At 36.0% G+C, this 14955-nt stretch overlaps 2 protein-coding genes across 5 annotated transcripts in view; one reads left to right on the top strand and one right to left on the bottom strand.

Annotated features, from left to right (window-relative positions):
- The window catches only part of LOC138334373 (uncharacterized), a 16973-nt gene extending 16057 nt beyond the window's left edge, over positions 1 to 916 (bottom strand). Inside the window, exon 1 of the mRNA XM_069283038.1 lies at positions 196 to 916. The gene's annotated coding sequence lies outside the window, so the exon portion shown is untranslated. The remainder of the gene's footprint in view (positions 1 to 195) is intronic.
- Positions 1 to 14955, top strand: part of LOC138334374 (uncharacterized) — a 20301-nt gene extending 5346 nt beyond the window's left edge. For 2 of the 4 annotated variants that reach the window (XM_069283044.1, XM_069283043.1), the window contains one exon: positions 12822 to 14955. In XM_069283044.1, coding sequence (XP_069139145.1) covers positions 12841 to 14250 — 1410 coding nt within the window. In that variant the 5' untranslated portion in view covers positions 12822 to 12840 and the 3' untranslated portion in view covers positions 14251 to 14955. Of the gene's footprint in view, positions 1 to 6600; positions 6696 to 6787; positions 7235 to 12821 lie in introns of those variants that run through there. The other 2 variants (XM_069283045.1, XM_069283041.1) reach the window with 2 other exon arrangements.

Raw genomic sequence — 14955 nt, 5'->3', positions numbered from 1 at the left:
AGTTTGGTTTAAAAGGAATGTATTCTATCTTTCTATAAATGGACGTCGGAATTTGTTATCTTTACAATACACAAACAGGATGTCACTTACGTTAATAAAACCTAGTAGGTTTAGTCGGTAATTAGATTAACGAGTGTGAGTCAAAGTCTGTAGATATGTCCAATACATGTCCATATGAAGGTGTCCTTTACTTACCGATATCAATGAGGTATGACTGTCCTATTCTGTTTTCCCCGTTCTTGTTACTGGCCCTGACTTTATCCGAACATCTCCCGTTATTTCACCAGACGAACTGAGCGACAGAGTCTTCAGAATTATGTCACAAGACGCATCGGAAAGCATCCCATAGAACGAACCACACCATATCCAAGTCAGAACCACAGTAGTCACTAAGTTCTGCGTTCTTTATCAGTTTCTTCGTTACTGTCCAACACAAACATAGTTAGCCACTACATTAGACTCTGTTTAACCAGTTAAATGTCTGTCTTCCTGGTGAGGACATGAAGCTGTGGACACTGGGTACGTAACAGTCCTAGTGTTACTGCTTGTCAGAGTGCTGTAACGTTTTGTCACTAACGATTTGATTAGCACCAATCTTTTGTTATAAATGGTGCTACCACAACACCAACATGTATGGTTTGTATGATGTCCATGTCTCCCTACCTTATATCAAGCTGACAATACTACCATCGGCCATCTTACATAGGTATATAAGTATAAGGCCTCTCCGACTTAACACATTTTATTGTTGAGTTGTTGAATAGCTACCCGTCAATAGCTACGATAAGATTTCCGAATCAGAGCTCCCTTATAAATCTGATCCATTCAGGCAGAACTAAGTATTTCACCTGCATAAAGTACATATAATCCTTACTGTTCTGACTGTAGCATTTAAAACAGTATCGTGATCGCATTATACTCCCACTGTTCCGACAACATTATTCATAACAATTTTGTGTACGTGCTAAACTCCCCATAGTTCCAGCACAACTATTTAAAGAAAATCATATATTTGAAACTTTTAGAAGAAAACGTCATTGTGATTGTTAGAAATACATCTAAGGTATATTGATGTGTTTCTAAACGGAATAATACCCGATATACTATTTATAATGTTTTGATTCTGACAATACATACGTAGCGGCTTAGATAATGAATGATGTAAATGGCATTATATTTATATAAATAAATTAAAACGAAGAAAATGTTGCAAAATCGTACGATGACTTGTTTTGTTGGCGAAGTTCATACACAATCCTTGGAATTATTAATGGCTGGAAAATGCATTTTTCGTACACAATCATTGACACCATCATAGAAAACCTTTAAAGTGTTTTTGATACCACTCATTGTACTGTGAATAGTATTCAAAATCATGGCCAGAATTCAGGTGTATGAACTGTTCAGTCATTAATAATTCACATCGTTTTGGGTGAACTTCTAAATCACTGGTATCTTTGGATATAAACTCGTTCCTTCCTTATTGTGGAGACTCTCTATACGTACACAAATTTGTGTATCCATTGATAGCCCAAGTCTCCGCATACACAATCTGGCATCAGTCATCAATAGTTCCGCTAATTTATTGTATAAATTATCAGTTTTTGAATAAAACTCCACCCATTGTGATGCCTATCACTGTGGAATGAAAGTTTATTTAAACCAATTGGTGTCATCTATAGTTAGAAATGTTTCGGTGTATAATGATGTCAACGAAAAGTTAATTCCGATATACTGTATTGGAACTATCAATGACTGGAAACGCAAATACAAAACCCAGAAAAACAAAAAAGAAAGTTTTGTTGTTCCTAAACCACTACATAAGAGGAGAATAGTGGCAGGGATTACGTATGCATGAAGATTACAGGTAGTGTTTCCCTATCGACCAGGAGTAAACCTTCCAGGCATGGTGTAACACACCTAAATAACACTAGGAATCACTAAATAACATATTTCCGGTATTTGTTCAAATGATTTGTTTGTAAATAACAAATCAATTGTTCCTGAACAAAATTACAAATTGTCAGTACTATGCATTAACACCCAACAAGATAAAGTCTTACCGTCTAGTAGAAAACACACTGTATAATTACTTGTTTTAGAACAGGAAACTTTATCAAGATGGTGTATACGTGGTAGCTGAAAATTACTCTTTAGTCTCCAAGTATCTTGTTTTCTTGTTTTGTAAATTTCCGTATACATGTATGTGCTGTACACATCTGTTGTACTAGTGCTGCTTAACTTAGCTGAGTATCTGGATGGATTCCGGCTAATCATATTGTGGTTGTGACTAGAGATGGTAATTAACCAATCCAAAAAACAAAATTTGTTGGTATACTTGGTTAGACTACTGAGACAATGGTACACCGGTATAATAAAATTGATAATTATATAATACCACTTAACATAATACTGCTACTTTTACTTTATGTCTACAAACTAGTGCATCATTGTATGTATCATTTCTAGATCACAAAAGTGTTGATAAAAATGTATCATTTGATAAAATATCAGCTACTCGGTATACTGATCAATCGTGACTAGAACACTTGTTTGTGTGTTGGTCGTATTTACTCTAGTCATATGAACAGTCAACAAAATGATCACCATATCACAGAATTCGTAAAACTACATATCAATTGTCCATATGGTACCGTTCCCGTTACTCTGTAGCATAGGGAATTATATCGAGAACCTTTGTTTAAGTGTCAGCTCTAGTCACATGTTCATCTTCTATACGATATCATATACTGTAGTTAATAATCGTCTTGGTAATTAATAGTGCGTATCGGTAGACATGTCTTGAATGAATGTATATTTGTACCAAAAAGATGATTTTTCTATTTTATTTAAAAGAATATTTCACCCCATTATTTTGTTATAGCTTTGATATTTTTGTATGAATTCTACATTTTTTTGTCAAAATACAAATGATGTTAAAGTCCCATTATGTTTTCGTAATACATTTAATAGAATTTTTTAACCAAATTTCGTCAAATGATAGAGTTGATATCCTTACTTAGTAATACTTCGCTGTTTTGTAGTGCAATTGCGTGTTTAAAGTCGTCAGAATGGAGTATATAGTTCTACTGAAGTATTGTATTTTTATTTTGGAAACAAGAACCAGTTTTAAAGGATGAACATTGTAAAACATTGAATAAATCTAAACATGTTCTTAATTTCCCCGCGGTGTCGCTGCGATTTACCTGGTGATCATCCGGGTACGTACAGGCACATAAACTATTTTCAGACATACACATTTGCGTGTTCTATTGATGTATATTTTTAATATACATTTTTGTCGAAACTGTACATATTTGAACAAAATTAAGTCAAATTAAGATAAATTCATAGTGATCATCGATGTTTAGTTTGTAGAGCATTCATAAAATCATAATGGGACTTTAAACATAATTTTGCTGTCTGAATTCAACATGTACATGTATTGTATATTTGTATAGGCTTTACCTGTAAGATTGTACAAGTTAATTCCCTTACCTACCTTTAAACTGACACACTGATCTCATTCCAAAGCTCGAAAATCTTAGATAGCGTACCAATGACCATACGACTAAAATTAGGATTTACTTCCCCTACATTATACACGTGGTTATGGGATATGAAATTTATTTTACCCAATCGTCGTTGCTTTTGCTTATGTTTTATTAGCAAAAAAAAAAAAAAAAAAAAAAAAAAAAAAAAAAAAAACAAAAAAAAAACAAAAAAAAAAGTCGCGAGCTTTAACTCATGTACTTGTTTTTCCTACTTAATACCTAAAATAAAAATTAAATACTTATGTTCACTTTATGATATACTAAAACAGAACTGTAAATAATAATTATGTTAATATTAAATTACCTTTCTTTGTATTTTGCTATATCCACAATACCTACAAAATAATTAAATATTAGTGTTAAGTTATGTATTTCTGCAAGCTATTTTATAAATTTAGTTGCAGTGCAAGAAACCAGAACAAAATAAAAGATATATATATATATATACATGTATATGAAATATGTTTACTGAAAACAAACATTGAGCACAAATACGAGGGACTCCATTTTAAAATAATGATAATTTAAGTACTGATACGTTATAAAATGGCGTATGCAATGTATCAGTACTTTAGTTTAAAACCATATACTAATTTTCGTTGAATTACGAGTATTTAGGAAGTAGTGATATTTATTTCACACTCTAGATAAAACGAATATTTACCGCACCGTATATTATATCTCAAAATTCATTTTTATCTCTATCATTTGTCCAGTACTTATTGCACGACATTTCATAAGTATTTTTAAAACATTGCCATGTTATTCAAAGGTACATGGTTTACCTCCCTTCCTATACTTGTGTGTTTGTTACTTTGTCTTTTGTATCGACAAAGACACTGCCAGGTTAGGCGAGAATCATGTTTGTCCGTGTCTAAAAGCTTATTGTGTAGCTTCATACAAAGCTCTTCTTATATCACAAAGTTATATAGCATCATTTATAACGAGCTGCTAATGTCGGCATTACTATTATCCCATAGTCTTTGTTAATCTGCGTTTAATTTGTTTTATTCCTTCGATAGATATTACGTCAGTTAATGTCAATACGATAATCCTCATGTTTAGTCCACTCAAATTGGGATTTACGCGTGACAAAATTACAACATGAATTATTTCCATTTGATTATCTTGGAAGTTTTACAAATACCAACAACTATACTTTAACAGTAAGATGTCTACAAAATCTACATTTGGAAATTGATTTTCTCGCCTTTTTCTAGACTGAAAATGTGCACATCATTACCAAAATGTGCAATTTTTAGAAGTACGCTATTAAATTCTACGTTAATCATCCATATGAGGCATTTTTTTCCTTGAACTGTCTGTCAATAATAAAAATAAAAACATACATTTTATAATCGAATTCAAGAGGAATCATTGTATCAAAACATGTTGAGCTATCATATTGACAGTGTAAAGAAATGTGGAGCAGTAACATGTAAACTTTCGTGGTGTTTTATTTCCTCAATGGCATAGTTTTTACTACTCGACTTGTGTCTTCACTGTTGTCTCCTCAGACCATCAGTCTACACGACTTTACAGAGCAACTTCTCCATATAGCTTCAGTCTTTGCCTCTGTGATCTTGTTTTGTGCCGTGTGTGTTTTCCATGAATGAATTCGAGTAGGTTTGGAATGGTAATCTTTTATTGTCAAAAGCAGTAGAGACTACATCAATAAGTGATCATCATCAAATATTGAAACTATGTAATGTAATATTATGCTTGTGAATTTAGGTATAGATAGGGTGTTCTCAAATCATGAAACAAATATTTGGATAGAATACAGATTCATGTAGAAACTACAAAATGTAATTGACGAAAGTTACAGTGGAAGTTCATGACCCTACTTACAACGAAATAAGTCAATATACATAGTATAAGTTTACAAGACAGCTAGATATTGTATTAATTTCACACGAGTAAGTTTTTAACAGACGCGAGGTTAAATGAATCAGAAGAACTGTCAATCAGTAAGGAAGTGTCGTATTTTTCCGAATAGAAACTTTATATTACCAATGAAATCTTAAGCGTCATGATACTTTTTAATATTAATCAGTGCTGTTCCACTCATGCAATGATTACTATTCTTTGCATATTACAGAGTTAGCTCCCTTGCAGGTAGGTATCGATTGTTACGTCATTATTTTGTGAGCACAATTTACGTCGTTTTCTCCAAAACGTATGACGTTACGCTCGCAAACACATGACGTCATAATCAATACCTACCCGCAAGTGCAGACAACTCTGTAATATACAAATTCGGAATATCAGCCTTAGTGAAGTGTCCTACCATGTCAAATTTCTATCTATTGAGAGGTGATATAAATGTGGTGAAAACAAAAATCTGACTCGTGGTTGTTGAAGCTTGTACCATGGCTTTTAAAAATATTTGTATAAGGTTTAAGTAATAACTTGTAAGTGCGAAATAAATTCCATACTCAACATCACACTCATGATGTACTCTTTATTTATTTCTATTAGAGCACTGAAATTGGATTTGTAGTTTAAATATATTTAGTTGTAAAATTGAAATTAACTATTTATAGCTAGTTTTATTATTCACTCTTGATATTAGTTTCGGTTTGAGTCTGTTGTTGCTCGCTACAGCATGTTATACACTGTTAGTATTTTATTTATACTTGTTGTTATGTATATTTATACATTAAGTCACTTTATATGCCTGATGTAATTTAACGTTATTTAGCTGATTTGATTATGAATAAATGTTAATATTGAGTTTCGACTTGGAACCTCTGCACCTAATCATATAGTTATATTTTTGTGTTAAGGTTACATAATAAAAAATGCACTCATTGGATCAAAGGTAGTGGGAATATATAGTAAATCACGGACTAATTATAACAAAGATAGTGAGGTAGTGTAATTCACAACCCTGGGTGCACTCCCTCACCACACGTGTGCCCTATTTTATAGCGTTTAGCTCGGACCAGATCAGGGAAGAGTAGATAATTCCCATGATCTCTAACTATATACCTATCTACCCGTATATCTACCCGTATATATACCCGTAAATATATCGTCGTCTCGGCCATTGCCGAATCATAAAGTCTTTTGTACAATTTACACCGACTAAGTACCTATAAGGCAGGCCTTAATGAATACACACAGGTTCATCAATAGGTAAGAATCGGATTACTTACCTGATTTAGCTGTCCTACAACAGCTCATGATAATACATGTTTAGTTGATATTATAACACCAACATATCCTGATTGTAAAAACTGTTATCCTATCGTAAACAAACTCCTTATGCTTTCTTTTCTGCTATCTATAACATTACAACCATATACCGTGTAAGTAGCGTTTTGCTTGCGGTAAGCTGACCAGACTTGTTATAGAGGGGGCATGTCTTAATACGTATCGATATTTAAATCAGGAGTATGGCACTACGGCGGCGTTGTGTGGGGACGGTGGGACACCAGATACAGTCAGCATGGCCTAATGCTAACGAGCACAGGATCTTACATATGTTTTCCAATGATTTGGTGAAGAGTCGTATTTCTGAAATTTGGTTTTTAGATGAGGACGTTTGTTGTTGGTGATCGTAACTAATCGTATTGATGAACGGACTGTGTTAATATCCTGTTTGCAGTGGCGTTCTACCGGCAGGTGATCTCACAATGTTTAGCTATGTTAGAGTTGGCTATACCTAGTGACGAGTAAGTATAATTTTAGTCTAAATAAGATTATAAAGTATTTATATGTTTAATTCAGAGTTAATACGTGAGCTGATTAAGTGATTAATTAGGTGGTTTGGTGGTTATCGTGTGACCCAAGAGTATAACTGACCACAATACTAATTACATCTGACAAAAAGGATGAAAATGTGTAAGTGGTCACGTTAGATTAAACACAGAGACATGATGACTGGTAAGTATGGTTACGGGTTGGGTGTAACGTCATAATCATTATTGTCTAATTGTAAAAAAATATCACATTTAATCAATAATCTCAATTTTGTGATGAAAAGAATAACGGAGACGTTGCAGGGTTACTGTATATGCTATACAATCGATTGCATCAACAAGATTGATTTTTAGTGACGATGTAGTATGTTCTTGGAAATATTCGTTAATTAAGACAATGGAACGATGATTTTTTCAACAATCTGGCCTGATTGTGAATTATCATATACTATAGAAACCAAACATGCTTGTCCGTGTCCGCCAGCCTACTTTTACTGAGATTATGACTTATTTGGACATGACCTATATTTGTATGACGACTAACGTCAATGTAGTAGAAGACGCTTTCTTTTTTGGAATATCTGGGGTGTCTTACAGAAATTTATCTCCCAATCTATTAATACACATTCAGAGACAGCGATGTTTACTTTAAAAGACTTTAAGGGTGATGTCGATATTAGGAAAATAGTAACAAAAACTGTTTGGTAACATTTCGCTCGCTGTTGATGACGTTACCAAATACCCGCACTCACACAGCTGTCAGGGTCGGCTTGTTTGGAGTTGATTCAAAATGCTTCTTACCATAAAACAAATACACATGTCGACTGTTGTCAGGAAAGGCATGATATCAATCTAATATGTATTTAAAGTCTAACCTCAAGTGTCTATGTAAATACACAAAAACACATTACAAAGCGGTATACAATGTATTGTCTATAAAACATTCCACGCCACTGGGGGTAGGCAGGTAGAAGGTTAGCAATCCGTGGCGGATGGGTGTGGAGGGAATGAGGGTAGGAGTACCTATGGCGAGGGTGATAAGATAGAAAGGTAATATTGGGCGGGGATGGGGAATGAGGTACAGATAAGAATGAAAGCAGGATATGTAAGAAAGGTAGTAAGGACATCAGTAAATCAGTGTTTTTCCTGCCTATATATTTGGGGCCGAAATAAGGCCCCATTCCCAATTGTATGTTTTGTTATTTTTTCCCAAATCTTTGTCTAAATATCCCAAATCAGTGAGTTGACGCCTATTTTGTGCAACGAAACTTAAAAATTACGGAAATCCCAAGTCTGAGTGTCGTATTTTAGTATCCATTCTTACACTTAATTCTTAGAGAAGCATAATTGTCTATTTCTACCTTTTCCAAAATTTCCATAAACACCGTTTAAATTTTTCATTTCCTACTTTTATCGCACAAAATTTCCCAATTTTCACCAAGTGGCAATTTCCCAAAATACCCAGGAAAAACACTAAATGTATAATGAGGACATGGACTGGACATGTGGACATAACAAATGAAGGTAGGAGCAAATGGAGATACGATTAGGGCAGTGGATGTAGAGGAATTAGGTGGGTCAAAGGGATGACGAGGTATACAATTGTAGAAGGAGAAAAGATGAAAATTTAATTTGGAGGATCGGGAATAAGAACAGATAAAAGTGAAAGGATGGAATGAGGTCAGAAAAAGTGGGTATCTTTTACTACTGAAACAGGAATGGAGTTAACAAGATATAGAAATGGGAACAGGATGGAGAGTAAGGAAGAGGCCAGTATGTGGATTGTGTAGAGGAGTGTAAATGGGAACAGAATGGAGAGTAAGGAAGAGGCCAGTATGTGAATTGTGTAGAGGAGTGTAAATGTGTGTAAATGGGAACAGAATGGAGAGTAAGGAAGAGGCCAGTATGTGGATTGTGGGAACAGGATGGAGAGTAAGGAAGAGGCCAGTATGTGGATTGTGTAGAGGAGTGTGAATGTGTGTAAATGGGAACAGGAAGGAGAGTAAGGAAGAGGCCAGTATGTGGATTGTGTAGAGGAGTGTGAATGTGTGTAAATGGGAACAGGAAGGAGAGTAAGGAAGAGGCCAGTATGTGGATTGTGTAGAGGAGTGTGAATGTGTGTAAATGGGAACAGGATGGAGAGTAAGGAAGAGGCCAGTATGTGGATTGTGTAGAGGAGTGTGAATGTGTGTAAATGTGGAAATGGGAACAGGATGGAGAGTAAGGAAGAGGCCAGTATGTGGATTGTGTAGAGGAGTGTGAATGTGTGTAAATGGGAACAGGATGGAGAGTAAGGAAGAGGCCAGTATGTGGATTGTGTAGAGGAGTGTGAATGTGTGTAAATGGGAACAGGATGGAGAGTAAGGAAGAGGCCAGTATGTGGATTGTGTAGAGGAGTGTAAATGTGTGTAAATGGGAACAGGATGGAGAGTAAGGAAGAGGCCAGTATGTGGATTGTGTAGAGGAGTGTAAATGTGTGTAAATGGGAACAGGATGGAGAGTAAGGAAGAGGCCAGTATGTGGATTGTGTAAAGGAGTGTAAATGTGTGTAAATGGGAACAGGATGGAGAGTAAGGAAGAGGCCAGTATGTGGATTGTGTAAAGGAGTGTAAATGTGTGTAAATGGGAACAGGATGGAGAGTAAGGAAGAGGCCAGTATGTGGATTGTGTAGAGGAGTGTAAATGTGTGTAAATGGGAACAGGATGGAGAGTAAGGAAGAGGCCAGTATGTGGATTGTGTAGAGGAGTGTAAATGTGTGTGTAGTGTTGCGTACAGACTTCACAATTGTAATCTTAGTTTACAAAAACAAGAAAATTATAAAATAGGTCAGAATTAGGAAATGAACAACTCAATGATATGCTTGGTCGTTATAGAAAATGTACAGTTTATTTTTGCTAATTTTGTCTAAGATACTAATTGCAAATGTTGTGCAGTTGAATAATATGTATCTATACATTGTATATGCTTTTATAATGGTACATTTTAGTAGAAATCTCCAGACCCTGTGCCTTATTTTGATACATTATACAAATGCATTGCTCTTTGATAGCCTAGACCAAATTATCCGATAACGACTGGTAATACCTAGGCCTAAAAACCCGCTATGTAGATAGTTCTTGACAAATTCAGCTTTAAAAATACTTTAGTGTAAATCTATTTACTACAATGATATTATTTCAAGAAAACATTTAGTTATATCACCAAAGTTGGAGTCAATCTTATTGATTACAGTGCGGGTTTTCAATGCAGGTAAATTAAAAGATTTTAATATTTATATTGGAAATAAAGTCCATGTAATGTTGAGTCGTATACTAGAGTGCCATTTAAGAACACTTTAATGTTTGATTCCCGGCGAAGAATTCCTTATAAGGATACCATATTTAAATCTACAGTGACCTCATTAGCAATTGGTCGACCGGTTTTATATCATGGAGATAAATAATAAAAACACTGCCTCCACCTATATCTCCTTTGATGCTATCTGTTTAGACGTTAAATGTATTCTAATTAATACCTAAAATGTTGTACAGACGCGCGTTATACTGTTCGGCACTTTACATACTTATCTATCGCTATATCTCCGATTTATAGCTTTAATTAAAATGTGTTATCCATTCGTTTGAGCCTTTTACGCTTTGTGTTATATTCAGAAATGTAGAGATATGTTAAATGTATTTCGTCAATTGATGCCATTAAAATTACATTGTACACAGTATAGGTTTTAACGATAAGTCATATTTTGCCGTTTCAATTCAATTTAAACTTTTCAATAAAGGGTAAAGTAAACTCATAACGAGTCCTTGGATTACATTTTAAGTCCCATTCAGCGGAGATTGAGTCGTTTTATAGTTGTGTCACAGCATTTAAATCATTCCGAAGTGGATTTTAATTTCTGTATATATACCTCTAATTTCCTCTATTGACGGTGGCTATTGTTCATCGTGACGACTATATAGTATAGAACTGTTTACTTTTTACCCTCACAACCTTCATCTGTCATCCATTACACACCATATTGTACTTCGAATAATCTTTAATTCTGACTATAAATCAATATCAAACAATATTTGTCAGGTAACCAATCTATAATCGAATCATTGTATCGATTATCTGCCACAACTGTTCACAGAGGGAGACTTTGACCTTTGACCTGATCCGAACTAGATTTCCACGGCGGTTGTCTAAGCGTTTACTACTTCGGATCACCTGGTCTTTGGTTTTTTTCCCTTGCACACTTGAGACAATGTTTTAAATACTTTCTAACTGATTAGTTGAAGTTGCAATTTCTTAGTCATGTCATTTACTACCTTCTTACCTCATTGTTTTTATTTTTGTGTGAATCATCTCATACATAAAACAGCTGATAATCATAACTAGTGACGATATCGACATATTTCACTTCCTCATTTACAACAACAGGTTAAGCCGTTGTTCTCCACAGTTAGCCTGTTTTTCTTGGTGGTGTATCGAGCTCATCTAAAGTGTCTGCTTGATCCCCTCACATATCACAAGTGCCATGTACGCCTTACGAAACACCTCGGCTTAATCCTATTGGTTAAAAAATCTATAAAACGTACTTTTGATATTTGTACAGTACAAACGACATGGGGACACGGTGAACGTTTTACGTTTGGCTGTTATCAGCTAGGGTCATGCAATAATAAAACTACAAAGCCATTTTACTATAAAAACATTTTGTCAGGGGTGTTTTATATAGAATCTACATTACAGTCTGTGTTGTGTATGTTGGTGCTTCCATACATTTTGAGCAATATCAATCATCTTCATATCTCTTGATTTTTGAACGTAGAAACCAGAAATGTTTACTATGGGTTTGCATAGGAATAAAAAGGCTGTTGTTTTATGTCTAAGCACATATCGGTATTCGATCATGGCCCTTGACACATTCCTTCCTCTAGCGAATATAAAAAGATCGACCGAAATGTAATCCTATTAGAGAGTTCCATGTGGCGGAAGTAACCGTGATAATGTGGTAAGCTGCTTGACGATATCACATCGTGCGGGGATGGGTTCTCGTTGATTAGGGTAAAACTTGTTGGTGTTTTGTTTTCTGTCGGCGACACGCCGGGTTGTGATTTGAGAGGTTTAAGGAAGAGTCATGGATGAAAGGACTAAACATTGGTTATATTGATAATATTTAGTGAAAACAATATTGCACCGTTAAAACAAATACCTATAACGTGTACTGTTACATCTGTATGGTCAGATCATTGTTATCTAAGAGAGCTTTACTAAACTCTATACTGATTAAACCAAACTAATGCATTAAAACACCCACATGTAATAAGTGTATTTTTAAAAAATAAATACACTAGACACTAATGGTCACCATGTTAGGGGTGCTTTAGGGATGTATTGAGACTACATGTATTTGTTTTTGTTTTTGCCGCTAATGGTCGGTCGTGTTTGGATGTATAAGAGATACAATGAATTGGTTATGACAGTTTAATTTTCATACGTTTTAAGAGACGGCAACAGTCCGCTCGCTGCAGATCGTTTAGGTTTATTATTTGTGACTGTTTCTTTTCTATGTTTCAGGAGACGCTAACAGCCCGCCATGTTACGGGTGTACACCCCCGCGTCCTCTCATCCGACCACGACCGGACGGAGTCCTCTCACACGTCAATCTCACGCTGACGGCCTCCGACGACAGATTGTGGATATGGTCCAACAGCAGGGCCTAACGACAACTTTACCGGACACAATCGGACAGACTTCCGGACAAACGGAGTCGGCAGATCAACCTTCTGAGCCCGTACCTACTCCGGAACCAACGACTGTCATTTATCAGATCAGGAAAAAAGGCGGTATAGCAAGTACCAAACAGTCGGATGATAAGACAGACAGGAAAAACGATAATCTAAAGAAAATTCATCTTAAAATCTTACGTGAGACTAGAGGTCGCGGGTCAAGGTCATTTCCGGCTATTGATGATCAGTTACGGGAAAGTTCTGCAAACGACGAAAATCGAAAGGATCCTTTCAAGAAACCAAAAACAATAGCAGCTGGTGATGTCAAACCAGGGGCCGTCCCTAAAGTATCATTCAGGTTAAATGAGGCCAAACAGCCATTAACAGAATCAACTACAGCAGGTATGCAGTCGAATGTGAATAATTCTATTGATTCAAAATATGAAGTTCGTGGTAGCGCAATACGCTCTAGCCGGAACAACAAATCTGCGCCTGCGTATCGCTCATCAGAAGCCTCCAAACGCCACATGACCATTCATACGTCATTACAACTGTTTAAGCGGAAGCTAAAACTAAACCAGCCTGACAGTTATGTACAACCGAACATCAGTACTAACGATGCTGACTATGTGATACGGAGGGTACCTCTGAAGTATGATAGGTCTGGCGGGCGGATTAACTCCGTGGCATCCCCATCACCATTGGAGCCTCGACTTCAAGTTATGACTTCCATTCCACGGCGTTCTAAAACACCCGTTAATCAAATAAACGCCATGGCGTCAGGAACACTACTCAGTCGACCAAACAGCGGTACTGAAGTAAGTCAGGCTGGGGAGGAAAAGAAAATTCGATGTTCTTACAGGCTCCCTGATAATTTTAACTGGAGCAAGGAAGTTTCTTTTCGTGACGACACGGAAATGATTCCAAACGTCAATACATACGTGGTAGAGCAGGGACTGAAAAAGGCCACCCGGAAGTACGACGGTCACGCGACGCTCAGTACGCACAATCTTGACGTCCATAATGCTCTGACGTCAAACATTGACCGCAAAGTAAAACTGGGCGAGAGTGAGGAGGAATTTGATTCACGATTCGCTCGATGGTTAGAGGAGTCGAATATGACTTATAAGCCAAATATGCGCGCGCATTCCTCGCCTGGCGTCCGGTTACATCCACCTGAACTAGATGTACCGGAAGTGGATAACATGTACTTGCCAAGTGATGACATAAGGTGTAAAACACCATTTCCGGACACGGAAAAGCAAACTTTAAATTGAATCTACTTCAGCATTGTTTACAAATGTGAATTGTATCGACAAGAATTGATTTGTATCGACAAGAATTTATCTGTATCGACAAGAATTGATTTGTATCGACAAGAATTGATCTGTATCGACAAGGATTGATTTGTATCGACAAGAATTGATTTGTATCGACAAGGATACCTGCACGGTGATGACGGTGCATGTGGGTACTTCCAGGTATAGGCCGCAATATGATGGCACAAATATGGTTGGGAAGGTTAGGTAATACAGACGCGATAAGATAGCTCCCGGATGATCAGGATGGTAGTGGATAGTTTGTATGTTCCTGTATTCTAGGTAATACCCCGTACTGCAGCATGTGTCTATGTGCCCCATTCAGGAAACAGTGAATCGGTCATCAGTGTAATCTTGAGGAGCAACAACAGTATTGTTCAATTTACTGAGTATTCAATTGATGATATGGTAATGCAATAGTGCTAAGAAACATATTATAAAATAAGGTGGAGATTTCGAGGATTTGTACGACTATATATCGTACAGAGATAATTACCAAAGCTGTTGTGTTTCATAATGGTCTTGGACTTGCCACTCGTGGAATGAGTGGCGAAACGTCGTCTACGCAAATCAGGGCATGTAAATCGTTATCATCATTTCTTTATCAAAGATGTGTAACAGACATTTTCCTTGAATCAATAAATCATTGTCAAATTATAAAAA

Source organism: Argopecten irradians, chromosome 11, assembly GCF_041381155.1.
Source record: "Argopecten irradians isolate NY chromosome 11, Ai_NY, whole genome shotgun sequence".
In the NCBI taxonomy this organism is placed as follows: Eukaryota; Metazoa; Mollusca; class Bivalvia; order Pectinida; family Pectinidae; genus Argopecten; species Argopecten irradians.
This window is presented reverse-complemented; position numbering and strand designations above follow the sequence as displayed.